At 45.8% G+C, this 16,121-nt stretch overlaps 1 protein-coding gene across 1 annotated transcript in view; it reads right to left on the reverse strand.

Annotated features, from left to right (window-relative positions):
- Positions 1-579: 579 nt before the first annotated feature.
- Positions 580-16,121, reverse strand: part of AHCY (adenosylhomocysteinase) — a 24,011-nt gene continuing 8,469 nt past the window's right edge. Inside the window, exons 5-10 of the mRNA XM_057387411.1 lie at positions 14,534-14,646; positions 11,705-11,912; positions 10,814-10,901; positions 9,801-9,918; positions 4,488-4,682; positions 580-1,564 (exon numbers count right to left, since the gene is read on the reverse strand). Of these exons, the coding sequence (XP_057243394.1) occupies positions 1,433-1,564; positions 4,488-4,682; positions 9,801-9,918; positions 10,814-10,901; positions 11,705-11,912; positions 14,534-14,646 (854 nt within the window). The 3' untranslated portion in view covers positions 580-1,432. The remainder of the gene's footprint in view (positions 1,565-4,487; positions 4,683-9,800; positions 9,919-10,813; positions 10,902-11,704; positions 11,913-14,533; positions 14,647-16,121) is intronic.

Genomic DNA, 16,121 nt, shown 5'->3' on the forward strand with positions numbered 1-16,121 from the left:
TCACCATTACTGACTATAGAATCATTTATGGTGCCTCTGTGAGACCCAAATTCAGCTCAAATTGGTGCTTTTTAGACATCAATGCAAAACAAAACCACAAAAAAAACCTGCACCCTGAGCAACATCTTGTCTGCTCATCCCTTTTGTTTCCTCCTCCAACAGTTCCCACTCCACACCATCTATTCCAATTGTTCACTGAGGTCTGGGAATGAATTGAGAACTTCAAGCACTTTGTAACATCACTGCAAACCTTTTAYCTTCTCACATCCAGAAACAGTGGTGGTGTAAAGCTAAAGTGCAATGCTGACTGAAGAGGGCAGTGGCTTGAGTGAGCTTCCAAGGCATATGGAAATAAATCTGTGTGAGCAGAGCAACTTCCCTGCAAGATTAAGCCCTTCAAATATTTCCAGAGRAGCAACTTTTGCCAGCCCCAGCACAGGATGCAGAGTTGCCATAGGACTGGCTTTAGCCTTGAGGACAGCACATTACATTACATTAAGTATTTTCAGCAGCTCGAGGATCACACAAAGGTAAACAAACCCATGGCAAACCCCAAAGCATCTCACTGCACAAAACAAGTCAGGCCACAGTCAGATCTTTAATAAAAGCACTTGAAGTCAGTRACAAACATGATACAGCAGACATGACAACTCGGAGAAGTCATCTTGGGGGTAGTAGCAGTGTGCTGGTGGTGTCTGCAGAGCATAGAACAAGGTCCCTAAACCCAACCACCCCTCAGTGGCTCCTCAGCTGCTCACAACACACTTGAAGGCTGCTAAAAGTCACTCTGGCCTCACCTCTCCCCCAGGTAGTATAGCAGAAATCCAGAATGGTCTTTGTTCTTACCAAATCCAATGTAGTAAATTAACCCAGGAAAAAACTCCAGCTCTAATCTCTGGCTAGGAGGCCAAGTTGATTTCACAGCAAGGAGATCAAGCAACCCACACCCACCCTATTTCCTCCAGTTTCACAATATGCACTTTACCGGGGCACTGTTGTGGAGAGGGGCCTGACACTGTCAGTCTCCTCATGGGATTCACCTGATTGGAGCAGGGCATGGCAAAAGCACCTCCCTGCAGAAACCGTTCCCCACCTCACTGGTGAGCCTGTTCAAAACTGTCAGCCCCTTGTATGGCARGACAACACATTCTCATTTAGCCACCTTCTGTCCTGCTCCCCTCACTAGGGCATCAGAAACCAACAAAAGGTGCAATGTGTTGTTTCACCGTGACAATAGCTAAGTAACCAATTCTAATTCCAGGTGTCAGTGATCCTCTTCCACTGACAGGCCCTGGAGGTTCCCTGGTAAGGGGAGGGGGTTGTGCAGCACTGAGAGGAAAATGGCAAAGGGTTTGTCCTCAGAAGCCCAGCACACACAAGAGCTTTGGAAGGTTGTATCCCTGCACTTTGGTCTTTGGGCAGTGCCACCTGCTCAGTATCTGTAGTGGTCTGGCTTGAAGGGCCCGTCTCTGGACAAGCCCAGGTATTTGGCCTGTTTGTCACTCAGCTTCGTCAGCTTCACACTCAGCTTGTCCAGATGAGCAGCAGCCACAGCCTCATCCAGCTGGAAAACAAAACATCGAGACAAGAACATTAGAACAGAATTCTATCAGCTCAGGAAGTCACAGTCCAGAGGGAGAAATGAATACATGGAAACTAACAGCAGCCCCAAGGGGGACTTACACAGCTTTCTTCCTGCCAACATCCCTCACCTGTCTGAGCACAGACCTGCATTCAGATGGAAGAGCCTTGTGCTTTTGAGGGAGTCAAGTTAAGTGAGACAATTTTATATAATCAAACCAAATTCAATCTCATTTACAYATTCACYTCCATCYAAAAGGCAAARAACAGAGATCAAACTCTTCAGCAATAAGAATATCCAGTTTGCTAGAATAAWGCCCCAGTTTCCACTACAAAGACAYCTAGATACAYWAMAYTRYRKKRYSAYMMTRYARTKTWRTGTAAGTCCTAACACTGRAAAAAAWTCCTGTCCTTTCCAATTTTAGGGGCACATGAATAATGAAATTCATTCCAGAATGATCAATTCAGCAAGACTACTTGTATCTGTTGGCACTGTCTTCAGAAAGAATAAAGTCCACATGGGCTGTAGGACACAGCTCAGAAAGGTTGATGTAATCTCTCTATCCCAGAGGTGTCAGGCAGATATGTAAACTCAAGAGACTGAAAAATATGTAAAGTTAGAAGGAAGTTAAATGGTCCAGGTGCTTGGTATAAAAGAATCAGAAAACCAACAGGAGAATGGTGAAGCAGCTGCTGTGTCAGAGGGGGATGCACAGCCACAGGGGATATTCTGAGGTAGAAAGGACAGCACAAGCAGGGATCAAGGACAAGTCTGATCAGTTGTAATTCCTGCAAAAGACAGGCAATCACTGCTAAGGAAACAGATAAAAGGCAASTCTAAATCCCAGCAGAACAGCAAAGACTGGCAGTATGTCCCTCACATTGTTAAGTAGACATAAAARGCTGCAATGTAACTGAAGGGCAGTAAATCAACAAATCAAGGGCCAAACCTGCAGCTTGTATGAACCAGAAGGGCCTAAACGATTCAAAAACTGTCCTGGATTTTCCACTCCAAGGGACTGTGGTAACAAAGCCACTACTCCAAAGCAATCCCATACCATGAACCAGGTAAAATACTCCATCTGCACAGGATGTAACTCAGTGCAGCTCAGCCTGCTCACAGTAACTGCTGGAACTGCCAACATCTCTTGGGGACCAGCACAGCCAAAGGTGACAAGACAAAATTAGAAACRTAAGAGGAAATGGTTAAATAAATGTCCAAGTGAACCATGAAATCCACCAAAGAGTCAGGTAAATAATGAAAGAAAGAAAACCTAAGGGGAAGGTCTGTGTTTAGAAGGGAAACAAATATTTAGGCCTAGTACATCCTGTCAGGATGCCATGAAACAAGRGGAAAAGGAGGGTCAGAAACTTGATTAATATCTGGTTCACAAGACTGACATATGAAGCTCTCACRGGTGTATTTCCAATGAATTTAAGACAGATTCCATCTACTTGAAAAGGAACTGAGTCCCTGACAATTCCCAGATAAGGTTTTCAAACTGCAGCAGGGATCAGTTGTTTCACAGCTGCTTTAGCTTGGGAACTTCAATACTTAGAGACACACAAATTTAGATGAAGGTAAGCAGACATTCTCACCTTAAAATCAAAGCTGAGCAGGACAGATTTGGTGCTAAGAAAACGGAGACAAGAGTTTTCCTAGATTTCCAGGAACACACATTGCAGAAATGTGTGCACTTCTATGACGGCTGATCAAAGCAATATTCTTGCAGCCRAAGAAAGTGCAGTGTAGGGTACATGGTAATTGTTAAGTTTTACRTTTGGACCTCAAAGCAATTGCACAGAACAAGGAAAGGCAAGGAAAGYCCAGAAAATTCTCTGAGGGAGCTCTTTTGTTAGTTCTCAAGGAGACTGCTTTATTCTTAGAATAAAGCTCTCTGAGGCACAGAGGGTCAGGAGTGTTTTGTCACAGTGCACGAACCTGAGGAGACCACTGCCACATGCTCTCCTAACAGGCAACTTCGTGTGCAAGTGCTCTGGGCATTACTTCTCATTTACAGTTCAAACACATGTACTAAAAACTGTTATTCAGTGAGAAGATGAAGCCACATTCTATCATCAACACTGGGCTATCATATTCAAGAGAATTGTCAACAAGACTGTTCCTTTGAAGACAATTAAGTGACAGTTTGCTGAACAACKCCTACACTCCATTTCTGGTATGCTGTGCTTGATCCTTAAAGGATGGCTTTGGAAACTGAAATCTTTCAGGAAACATACACATTTTACTTCCCAAATGGAAAGCATTTACACATTTACTCTCACACCTGGTTGTGTTCCAAAGGCAGTGGGTTTTACTCAGGCATCTTTTTCCGTGAACCATCTCAAGTTCTCAGGCTTGTTTTGGAAAMTTAAAACCAGGTTAGTTTTCTAAAAGGAATTTGCAAGCTGTGACATGATCCAGACTTTTCCAGGAACAAAGAATAYAGAGATAAGTTTAAAGGGGAATCTGAGGGAATCTGTCATTAATGTTTTGTGAAGTTATTAGGACCAGATTGCAATAAGCTGTCTCAGGTGCAAATGGCACCAGGACTTTGTAAAAGGGATTCAGTTTCACYCCAGCTTCAACTCTGCCCACTACACTTTGCTGCTGGACAGGCATGTGAAGGCCTGCAGAAGGAACAAGCTGGTTGGGAGAAGCTTCCCAACTACCCTGAGGCAACACAGGGCTTCCCAGTGCCTTAGAGAAGTAAAAAAGGGCCTGGATGTTCCATCACAGGACAGGCAAGCCTCAGTTCTGCACACAAAAGAACAGCCCATTCACACAGAGCACCCCATGAAGAACCTTTTTGCAACAAAAACAATCAGTAGGAAAACTACTTCAAGCACAAAGCTATACCTGAAGCTGGCTTCCTTACCAGCACTTTTCTGTGGCTATCACTCACCTTCTTTGGCAGGAAGTGCACCCCCACGGCGTATTTGTCACTGTGGGTCCAGAGCTCGATCTGTGCCAGCACCTGGTTGGTGAAGGAGTTGCTCATGACGAAGCTGGGGTGGCCCATGGCACAGCCCAGGTTGACCAGGCGGCCCTCGGCCAGCAGGATGATGTGGCGGCCGTTGCGCAGGGTGTAGCGATCCACCTGSGGGAGCAGAGCAGCACAGCCACGTCAGGTACCTGGGGGGCAAACCTGGGGGGCTGGGGGGCCTCCCTCCCCCAGCAATTCAGCACTGCAGCACTTCAATTACAACAGAGACACCCCGGCTTAATCACAGCCAGGGCTTGCAAAGCCTGCAGCAACCCTGAGCTTCACAGCACATCTGTCTCGGCATCTGCTTTGTACTTCACCAGCTCTGCCCAACCCACTTCACCAGCTCTGCCCAACCCACTTCACCAGCTCTGCCCAACCCACTTCACCAGCTCTGCCCAACCCACTTCACCAGCTTTGGAATTCTCCTGGGTTTTCCACGCCACGTGTGTAGTCCCAGCCAGCTGAGGTGGGAACATGCTGCCAGCAGTAAATCCCAGTTCATCCCTGTCCAGTGGTCACAATTGGTGTGGCAAGACAGGAAAGAGGGAAYACCTCTGCATGCAGCAGTCCAGAGTCCTGGCATCTAACACAGGGTAAGAGCCAGAGTCCTCAGCCTGCTGAAGGTCCCCTGGAACTGTTCCCACCTCTGCAAAGCCAATACATACAATAAACAGTGTACCCTCCTTTGYTCTTGGGGAACAAAGCCATGATCCTCCCTAAGGCACCCTGGGGACAACAGACTCTGCACACAAAACCCAGTCTCAGATGGGCTAAGGAGGCAAGTCCTCAGCTGTGAGAGTCCCACACATCTCAGGAGAGAATGTGACCTAGCATGTGTCCCAACTGCCTGGGCCCGACTGGACTCCTGCAATGCTGAACTGAACCCTGCTTCTCCTTTCTACCTCTCCCTAGCTCCTCTCTGTCCTGCCTTCACCCTGGAGGTGAAGTTGTTTACAATAGTAAACAATTAAAGAAACACCAACGTGGCCTGTAAGTCACAAGAATATTCAGTATTAACTGGTATTTATTGCTGGTCAMGTCATACCAAGCATTTGGAAGTAGAGCACCTTGGAAATAGTTAAAACATAATCAGCGACCAACTTGGACAAAACCTAATGCTTCAAACAGTCTCTCTTCTGCTAGCACAGCACCGCAGCTGTGACAGACCAAAAGGGGTCCCACCAAACAGCTGTATTTAAACTTTAGAAACTAAAAGCTATTTAAGTAAAATGCAATCACTTTCAATTTCGTCCTTAAAGCTCTGACATGGAAGTTAAAAGCCACATGGGATGAAGCTTTAATTAAAACAATACCATCTTCTGAAAAAAACATCCTTGTGCAGGACTTTAGCAGGGATGTCAAGAGCAAACAATTTCTTCTAGAACAGGTATTTTGCCTCCAGAGCAGGCCTGTGCCTTCCCCTGCCTGCCCCAGCTGTGCTTCAATGACAGCACCATTTTCTGCTCCTTGGGTTCACATAACAGATTATTGTGATTCCAGCACAGCACATGCAGTCAGTAGCCACCTCAAAGGACAGCCCTAAATAAGTCTTGATTTATTCTGCCCAAATCACTCAGCAGGTGGGGTAAGAATGATCTCCACTGAGCAGTTGCAGTTGTTATTTTGGATGCCAATTCTCCATTGTGGATCACCAGGGAGTGTTCAATCCACCCAAAAAACACCATATGGGCCATCAGGAGACTATGGGAGGAAGTAACAAAACAAAGAAGGAACCATAGGTGAAGCAGAACATGAACAATCCTGAGGACAGGTACAATACTACTTACATCAAACATTGCATTCATAGATTTAACTGCTAAAAGGTAGMTAAGCAGCTAAAGTAGCATTTCAGCTTTGAAGTCTGAAATGGGTAGTTCAGGTGTCAAATTCCTATATCCGTTTATAATAYTGACACAACTTGCCCCTGCACAGCTGCTGGCTTGTGCATAGAACCCCACACCTTAAGCAACCTGTGCTGACAGGAGTCATTCAATGCACAGGGGAACACAGAAAATGTAAAATTAATGCATAGAAATAATAGAAAACAGCAGTGGCACCAGCAGAGGCTTAAGTCAGTACTGTAGAAACACATCTCATACATGGGCAGATAAACAGGCTGTTTCATAAGCTCAAGGAATTCTCCATTAGTGGAATTCAAGTTATCCAAGCACTAAGTTTCTCTCCACACTTCAACAAATGCCTCCTCCCTTTCATCACTGGAATTTACCTGGCTCTGGACTTTCTGGCTGCTTTGCACTTCACACCATATGGGAATTATTTATGACCCATAATTCATTGATCTTGACCTTTCCTTCCCCTCCAGAGTTGAGTTTGTGCTGCAGGTCAGCCTCTGATACCCAAACACAGCTGAGCTGCAATGCAAACCAAGCCAAACCAACCTGCCAGCTTTTCAGTAAAAAGCCTATTTCCTCCTTAATGTCCTCTGAAAGCATCACATCAGTCACAATGGCACAGTAAGATGTTTTAGCTTATCAAAGCATTCAACATCTGCTCCATCAGCCCAGCACTGGCACTGAAACTTCCATGCTGGACATGGTCTCAATTACTTTGTACTTCCAGGTGAAGTCTAACAGCCCTCAGCTCGGGTATTAATTCTCTTATCAAGAGACAGATGTCTTTGTAAGAAGACGGGGAGTTTTGCTTTTGCACTATCCTTCCCTTCTCTGGCTCAGGATACAAAAAAGAAGCTGCCAAGTTTTAGACATCTGAGTACATAGAAAGTTAATTCTTGGCACCCTAGAATACAGAATCCCTCACTCAGAGCACTGAAAAATGTTATTCTAAGGAAAAGTGCAASATTTCACACCTTAAAGAGAAGTCTGACCTCCCCTTGAGGTGCCCAAAAGACTAGGGACAAGGTGACCACAAAAGTGACCCTTTGATGAATCTGAGCAATAAAACTGAGAAATTAGCAATGGCTTAAGTATCAAACTGGTAATTTTCTTCAGTTAGAGCAATTCTAGCAACTATTGCAATGCTTCACCCCTGCTGATCTGCAAAAGGGCTCAGCACATGGCGGTGAGGGACAGAAGCTGCAGGACCCCTCCTGGGAGCTTGTTTCTAAATCTAAAGTTAATGCATGCCCTGGAAGAGTTAAAGCAGYTGCAGCAAATTCCTACTCAATAGCTTTTCATTTGTTCCCAGTATGAGCTAAAGGGGGTCTCCAGTCCCATTTTGCCTCCCAGTCCTGCCTCTCCCCCACTTTTGAAATGAGTAAGCTTTTAGGATGTATATTAGCCCACTCCTGCTCAAYTGCCCAGCCAAAATGGCAATCAGGCAGGGAGAAGGAAAATTAACAATAATGAAGCTTTTACACACAACTCACACACACAACACCTGCTCAAGGTAGCAAAAAAATCCCTGATTTTCCATTAAGACATTTGTCTTTTGATGAGGATTAATACTTAACTTGCCTTGCAGGTCCAAATCAAACAAAGCAAACACTCCTGTGGCAGCCCCACCGTGCTGGGAGCTGTTCTGGGAGCAGCAGTCTCCTTTACATCACTGACCACCCTGCTCCCAACRGCAGCAGTTTGTAACAGAGGTTCAGGGCAGCATTAATCCATATGGACGAACTTGACCCCAACTCCATCCTTTTGAAAAGGTAGCTTATTAATTTTTTTTTTTTTTTAACCCAGAAGTTTGCTGTTTCATACCTGGGACTACACTGCACCTGACTGCACTCTGTCCTCAATTACAGACTGGCTCCTCAGCGCAGAGCATATAAAAATGGATTTACTGCCTCAGTGCAGGTAGTTTGTGTGGTGCCATATTAACACCAAATTAAACCTTCAACAGTCCCAGTTATAAAACAACTGAGCTATCARAAAGCAGGCAGGTACCAGTGGGCTGATCCAGGACARCAGCTGCTGAGCACAGTCAGCTCCACACTAAGGCCATGGGCAAGAACAAAACTGAACACAGAACTTGAGGGTGTAACTTCAGACCAGGCTGAGGTCCTGCAAAGTGCCCCAGCACACTAAAAGGCCTCTCACAMCTGCTTAGTAAGACCTTGATCTTGGTGGCCAATAAGCCACAGGGGAGTTATGAAAACTGGAAGGGCAGATGGAGATCTGAGAGGTATGTTTGGGTGTGGTGTTATTAAAAAGTACAAAACCTGTCCCAGAATCCTGCTATCAGCAAGGRTGCTCCCGCTTCTATAGGTAACTCACAGCGAGTCAGATAAAGTTTGGTTTGCTTTATGTGATCTTCTCACTCAATGCTGGTGTCACAAAACAGCTTTGATCCAGCTCAGTTTTGTTTCTCTGCTTTAAGGCACACAATTGAAAAGTTTAAACTTTCAGATTCTGATTTTCCTTGTGTAGCTACAGCCATAACTTAAAAGGAAATACATGGGGGACATGCAAGCTGAGCAAGGATAAAACATCCTGYCTGGTCTGCCCACAGAAGTTTCTAAAACGAAGCCACCAAGTCTGGAAGAGAAGCCCAAGTTTGGCAGAGCTCCAGACAGGCTTTCCTRAGGCCTCAGTCTCAGAGTAGATTAAAAAAAAAAACAACACACCACACTTTTTATACAAAGAAGTGTGAATTTCTTCAAACCTTAACACAATCCTGATGACATTCCACTGAGACTCCCTTAGGAACAGGACTGTTCTGCTGCAGAGCAATACATGAGCAAACAGCTTCACAAGAGGAAATTCAGATCAGGCACCATGCAATCTATGGGCTCTGAAGTTTTACAGGGTTTCTAATGGTCTGCTCTGTATTCCTCATCTAACTTGCTTTCCGAAGCTGAGCATTAGCATTATTTTCAGCTCAGGGCTATCAAATAAAGCACATTTGCATATCCCCTGCCCATGCCCCAAACATCAAAGCTGATTTCCCATAAGGAATGCCCTTGACCTAACTGTGTACACAACCTGCACAAAGGGTAGGCTCCTGTCTCTCAAGGAAGTKGGAACACATGGAGAAAGATGTATCCAATGTATCCATACCAGGCACCTCTCCCCAGACACCACACTGAGCACCTGGGCATTGCCTGGAAACAATTGCTTTAATGCCAATCCAAAAATATCATGTRCAGCTTGTTCCAGGTTAGGAGAATCTGCATTCTGACCAGAGCAACATGGCTTCCAAAAAAGCTAGAAACACCAAAGAACCTGAAGAGAAATACTGTCATTTCTAGAAACAGACACTGAGCAGCTATTGCTTCTTTCAGCAGGAGAGTTTGTGCAAAGGCTGCCTCACCTGAGGTTTGACATTCACTGCCTCCACTGCATTGTCATTCAGCCACTTGGCATCAACTTCCACATCAAAATGGCCAATATTACACACGATGGCATCATCCTTCATCTGCTCAAAGTGCCTGCAAAACAAAAGAAGTTGTATCAAAAGTTAATGCACAGAGTTTCCTCTATCAGCAGCAGCAGATGCTCCAATTCACAGCCCTGACAAGTGCCCAGCTCAGTGMCTGCACTGACTCTCACAAGGTCTGCAGGGCTGGTAACCCTCCAGGCATGGGAAGTCTTCTGGAGAAGACTCTCAACTTCTAAGGAAGGACATTTCCCAAAGATAAAAGAGCTTACTGGAGAGAAAATATTTTCCCAGTATGGAAAATAATGGAATTTTGTTAAATCAAAACAAATACCTGCAGTTACTCTCATTCCTACACAAAAAAGAACCCTTTTCTTCATGACTTTGAAGTTCCCAGCAGTTTTACATCTCCAGACACTAATGGCCTGATCTCCTCTCACCCAATTTCATCTTCCATTACAACATGTAAAGTCATCATAGGAAAGAAAGGAACAAGTTTGTGTGGAGCTGGGCCTATAAACTGAGATCTAAGAAGCAGTAACAAAACACTACAGAGTAGTTCATTRAGAAAGGCTGTTTTCAGCTGCTGCATGTACTCACAGATGGAATCATGTTCAACATTTATCTGACTCCTCTTTTCACATTTGTCTGGCCTAAGACAGAACTGAGTCCTGATGCCCTCATTCTTCAGAAGTTCATCTATCCCTCTGAACCTTTTATTTCTCCATCATTACATTCCACAAGCCAGGAACAATTGCAATATGGCACCATCCACCAGAACCAAAAGACCAAAGTCCCARTTTCTCACTAAATTGATGCTAAATTCTGATGTCCAGAAATGAGACTGTGTGCTAACCCTCATCATGCTGCTGACAGGTTATGATTGTAGTTAAAAGAGAAATCTGACTGTATACAGGTGTGCTTCCACWAAAGTGGCTTGGCCATACCTGCCCTGCACAATGTCAGTGCAGCCAGTGGTGGTGACAAAGATGTTGCCCTCTTTGCAGGCCTCCTCCATGGTTGTAACTTCATAACCTGAAAAGAGAAAMACTCTTCTACCCAACCACCAACATTTATTAACAAGTGGGACACAATACTAGAAGCAGAAAAGTACAGAGAAAGAATGAGTCAAATGTTTGTGCCAACAGCTGGCCAAGGGATGGTTCAAGGTAKTGGGATACTGGACTGTACCATGGTGGCACAAAAATATCTATCCTTCACCCTTTTCARATCTGTGGATCTATGCATTCAATGWCTTCTGTCCACAGGTATTGTCTGGCATAGCACTCAGACTGGACTCAGGGGGTCAAGTTTGCAAAAGGAAGTGCCCCCACACTATCTGCAGCTCTTGTCAGGCCTGAACAGAAATGGGATAAACTGGTACCAGGAAGGACAGTTAYTTGAGGCACCCACAGAAGAGAAGGAGCACAGCTCCAGAGCACACCCTGAGCTCAGCTGGAAAGACAGAGAGCATGGCATTGCTCTCTAAAAACATCTACTGAGGGTAAGGCCTGGTGGTTTAAAATGTTTTAATTCCAGTGAAGTCTTATCCCACACAGCAGGTTAGAGCTGCACAACCTGAGCACACTTCCTCAGCCTTATCCCACTATGGTCTCTGAATCTTTGACTCTAAACACAGCTTCAAGGCCTCTGGTAACAAACTCCTTCCCTAACTGCAAGGAAGGAATTCCTGCAGTTAAACTGGATTAGCTGCACCTCAGCAGGGACAGGACTGAAACCCACAGAACCTTTGTTGGCCAGCTCTCATWTACTGCTCCACACTGACATGTGGAGACCCCTGTCAGATGCCTGAATTCCTGCTSTGCTTCAGCTCCCACCTTCCATGGCTGCCTGGAGCGCGTTGATGGGATCGATTTCAGTGATGATGACTCTGGCGCCGAAGCTCCGCAGGGCCTGGGCACAGCCCTTGCCCACGTCCCCATATCCTGCCACCACTGCCACCTTCCCAGCAATCATGACATCTGTGGCACGCTTGATGCCATCGATGAGGGACTCTCTGCAGCCATAAAGGTTATCAAACTTGCTCTGAGGGAGAAAAGGGGGCAGTTTCAGAACAAATGAAAGTCACTTAAGTGAAATTTCTTAACAGAAAGAAAATGTGCTAGTACTACAAAGGAGAAAGCTGAGAGTAACTTAARTACTTTAACCACCATGAGGGATAAGAAGACAATCTGGTTTGATGTTTTTATTTATTCAGTTTCAATCTACGGAGTTATAGCAAATACAGGCTTCAACATGGTGAGAAGCATTTAATAAATACATTTTGTGACCAGGGCTTGCATTAGTTAAAAGCTTGCTAGAGGTAGCCTGACTTTATCAAAAACAGTTCTTCTACACCAAGGTAAGTATGAGTTCCTAAATCAATGTTCACCAGTTCTCTGCTGCTGTTTATCAGACAATGAACTGAACCAARTGCCACAGGAAGGTAAAACACACCCACAGCACATCATCTGATCTTTASAAGACACATTCAGCCTGCAGAGCAGCAAGCTGCCCACATCAATCAGGAAAATCTGGTTCCTGCAGCCCCAGAAGATTAAAATTACATCTTCCCCCATGRAGAGTTACCCTAACACTGTCAAGACCTCGCTATTGCTCAGATTTAGAAAAATCCAGCAAGCAGCCATTCWCAATAGKGGTCACTGCAACCARGCACCCCTGAATTTCATTTCCTAAYGCCCCATCACACAACATCCTCCTACTGTAACATTAYCACATGACATTAACAGCCAGACCCTCAAATCAAACCTGACCTGCCAAGTCAGACATCAAATACTATTTCACCTCTTGAACACCTTCCTAAACTCGAACACCCCTTGAAGAACTGATTTTTATACTTCTCTTCTTTCTTCTCAGGCCTTTTGTTTTGAACAGGTAGAGGGGAGATAATCAAACAGACTGGATTATCTGGGGAGTTAGATGGGCCTAGAGAGGCCAAGAATTTTTTTTTTTTTTTTTTAATTTGGCTACTAATGTTGTGCTGTGGTCCCCAAGGAGAAGATTTCACCATTCACAGAAAAATTCTGGTTTCAAAGCCAATCCTGGCTTTCTACAGTTTTAGGGCACCAATCCTTCTTGCTTTCACTTAACACAGCACTTTCTACTACAGGTACTCAAAAATTAAATTCCCAGAGGCAACAACGTGGTCTAGAAGAAGGTGCACCCACAACAACTGCAGTTCTTTTAAGTATGAACAGAAATGGAATAAACTTTCCATGGCAGAAACTGGTCAAAGGGTAACAAATTATACCTCAGATCAGAAGTTCCTGACTCAGTGCCTACAAGTCTTATCAAGCATAACTGCCATTAATATTTCAGAAAATTCACGTTACCAATCCTTGGAATTCCAAACCTAGTGCTACTTGGCATCCCTGTTTCCTAGTCCTGCAGATTTTCTTTGCAGCATGGAGGAAAACAGAATGGTCAGTTTTGATTCCTCATCACCAAGTTTTCTAACTGCAATCAAAGCCTTCCAGTTCCCTGTGAATTCCCATGCAGGGAAGAAAGGAGAATGCGGGATGCAGACATCTGTCCCRCCTAAAATACATTTGAGTGGCAGAAGGCAAAAAACAGAACTGGATGCTGTGCCTGCCTTCTCTCTCCAAATATTAGCACAGGACCCTGGCACCAACTGSAAATATCAAACTGGTCAAGCAAAATTTTTCAGCTCAGTTGCACATTTCCCCAGAGATCTGTACTTGTGGTTAGCACAAATCATGTACTACATAAACACCAAACAGTACTTGAAAAAAAGCACTTATTTGGTACTAGAATCCCAAATCCCATCAAGAGGCTTTGTTAGAAACATCCTAATTTCTCAATCTTATGAACAGTATTAATAATAATTATGCAAGAGGCACAAATCTAGGTGAAACGGATGTAAAAAAACAAACTTCTTCCAACAYCAACTGGATTCCAGCCACTGCCTACAAAGTGTCAGGTACATCTCAGTGAGCAGAAACGAGACAGCAAACTGCAGATAACAGCATAACATCTCTATGGGAACTTGAAATAGACCCAGCAACTAGATTTAAAAAACACCAAGATGCATAAACCTTAAGGACACCTTTAGTTCATCTGCAGCTAAAACACACCAGGACCCCTTAAACACCATTCAACTTCATCCTCAGTCCACCAGGGTTTGTCTTGGAAGCAGTACTAAAGCAAAGCAAGGATAAATATCTTCTGTCCTCTCCTTTAAAACTGCTSCTCACAGAGATCAACCCCAGGCTGACCAACTAACCTGTACCAGCACAAGCTCACGCAGGTCACACTCTTTTAGCTGGCACCTAACGCCTACCTGGGGGCTTGAAGCTACTGAGAGTGAGGACAGGCTCTTTGCCACAGGTACTGACTGTGCCCAGAAACCATGATTTCCAAAGGTATTTTCATATTATTAAAAACTAGAGGAATGGATGTCCTTATATACAAAAAGTCCTCAATGTTCTGACAACAGGGTGTTTATAATGGCATGTCCCATCAGAAACATCAAAGGCTCACTTMTAGGATATGGTAGAAATCTCTGTTCAGAGCCAGATCAGGAGAAGTTCAGAAAGAGAAGGAATACTTTCATGGGAATGACAACATCCCAACACCAAGCTCTTTCCAGAGAGCAGAAAAGTGMAGAAGGGCTCTATCTGTATTACCTTGGTGACAGAGTCATTGACATTGATAGCTGGCACTTTCAGGGTTCCATTGGCCTTCATCTTGTACAGGTTGTGAACTCCAGTGGTTGTTTCTTCTGAAATACCTCTAATTCCTATAGAGAGAGTAAAAGGATTCACCTTAGTTACAATCAGTGCTGTGCCAACCAGCACAACCAGGTGGGAGCAACCCCCAGAGGTTTAAGTTCAGCAAACCCTTGGCAGAGARCAAGGAAGATATGAAAACCCCCAAAATGTTACGAGAACTGCAGAAGATGCACTTCAGAGCCACACATCTCCACACCCTCACCCAGCACCCTGGGGTGCTGTACCCCCACAGGCTCCCCAGCAGGCTGCAGCAGCCTGGTTCTGGGGGAAGGGAGGCGGGTGGGTTTGCCCGGGGGGACGGGATCGGTGCCCGGGGGGACGGGATCGGTGCCCGGGGGGACAGGATCGGTGCCCGGGCACAGCAGCGGGGGCGCGGGGCAGCCCCGGCCTCAGCACCGGCACCGCCCCCGCGCCGCGCTCCCTCTGCGGGCCCGCAGCGCCCTCTGCCGACAGCCTGGTGAGCACCGACCATGGGCACCCTGAGCTGAGGGGACACAGCGGGGGGACACAGGGCGTACCCTGAGCTGGGAGGGACCCCCAGGATCACCCAGCCCARCCCCMGCCCTGCCCAGACCCCCCAACAGCCCCACCCTGAGCATCCCTGGCAGCGCTGTCCAAACGCTCCTGGAGCTCTGGCAGCCTCGGGGCCGGGACCATTCCCTGGGGAGCCTGGGCAGTGCCAGCACCCTCTGGGGACACAAGAACCTTTCCTGAWMTCCAGCCTGAGCCTGCCCTGRCACAGCTCCAGCCATTCCMTGGGTGCTGTCACTGGTCACAGAGCAGAGATCAGYGTCTGCYCTTCCCCTCACAGGGAMGTTGTAACTGCAGWGAGGTCTCCCYTCAGTCTCCTCCASCTGGACAGACCAAGTGYCCTCAGCCACTCCTCATACAGCKTCCCCYCAYGGCCCTTCAGCATCCTTGTGKCCCTCCTTTGGACACTCTCTAATAGTTYAGTATTTTTCTTATACTGTAGTACTAAAACCACACAATAYTCAARGTGAGGCTGCCCCAGAGCAGCACAGGACAATCCCCTCCCTTGACTAGCTGGCAATGCCCCCCATGGCACAGCTGGTCCTCCTGGCCCCAGGGCACTGCTCACTCATAGACGCCAAGTCCAGTCCAAACCCAACCCCTCAAAAAATCCGGCTGTAACTTGGTCCAAGCCCAGGTGGAGGCTTTTGGGTCCATTTCAGTGTAGTTTCACACCAGAACTCGGGAGAGATTATGCAATGGAGCCTCAGACTGAGCCATGAGACCTTCCTGCTGCTCCCTAGACCACTCTGTGGCACAYGAAGGAAATGAGACCAACAGCATTAGAAGGGAAAAGTTTGATTAACTGGAGACAAGAAAGCTCCAGAGAGAGCTCACTGCAGCTTTTCCAYACTTGAAGTGGGCTTACAAGATACGGACACACTGTTTAGCATGGCCTTTGCAATAGGACAAGGGGGAATGGTTTTAAACTGAAGGAGGGTGATTCAGACTA

Source organism: Malurus melanocephalus, unplaced genomic scaffold (genome assembly GCF_030028575.1).
Source record: "Malurus melanocephalus ecotype Western Australia unplaced genomic scaffold, MMel_1.1 scaffold_1207, whole genome shotgun sequence".
Classification (NCBI taxonomy): Eukaryota; Metazoa; Chordata; class Aves; order Passeriformes; family Maluridae; genus Malurus; species Malurus melanocephalus.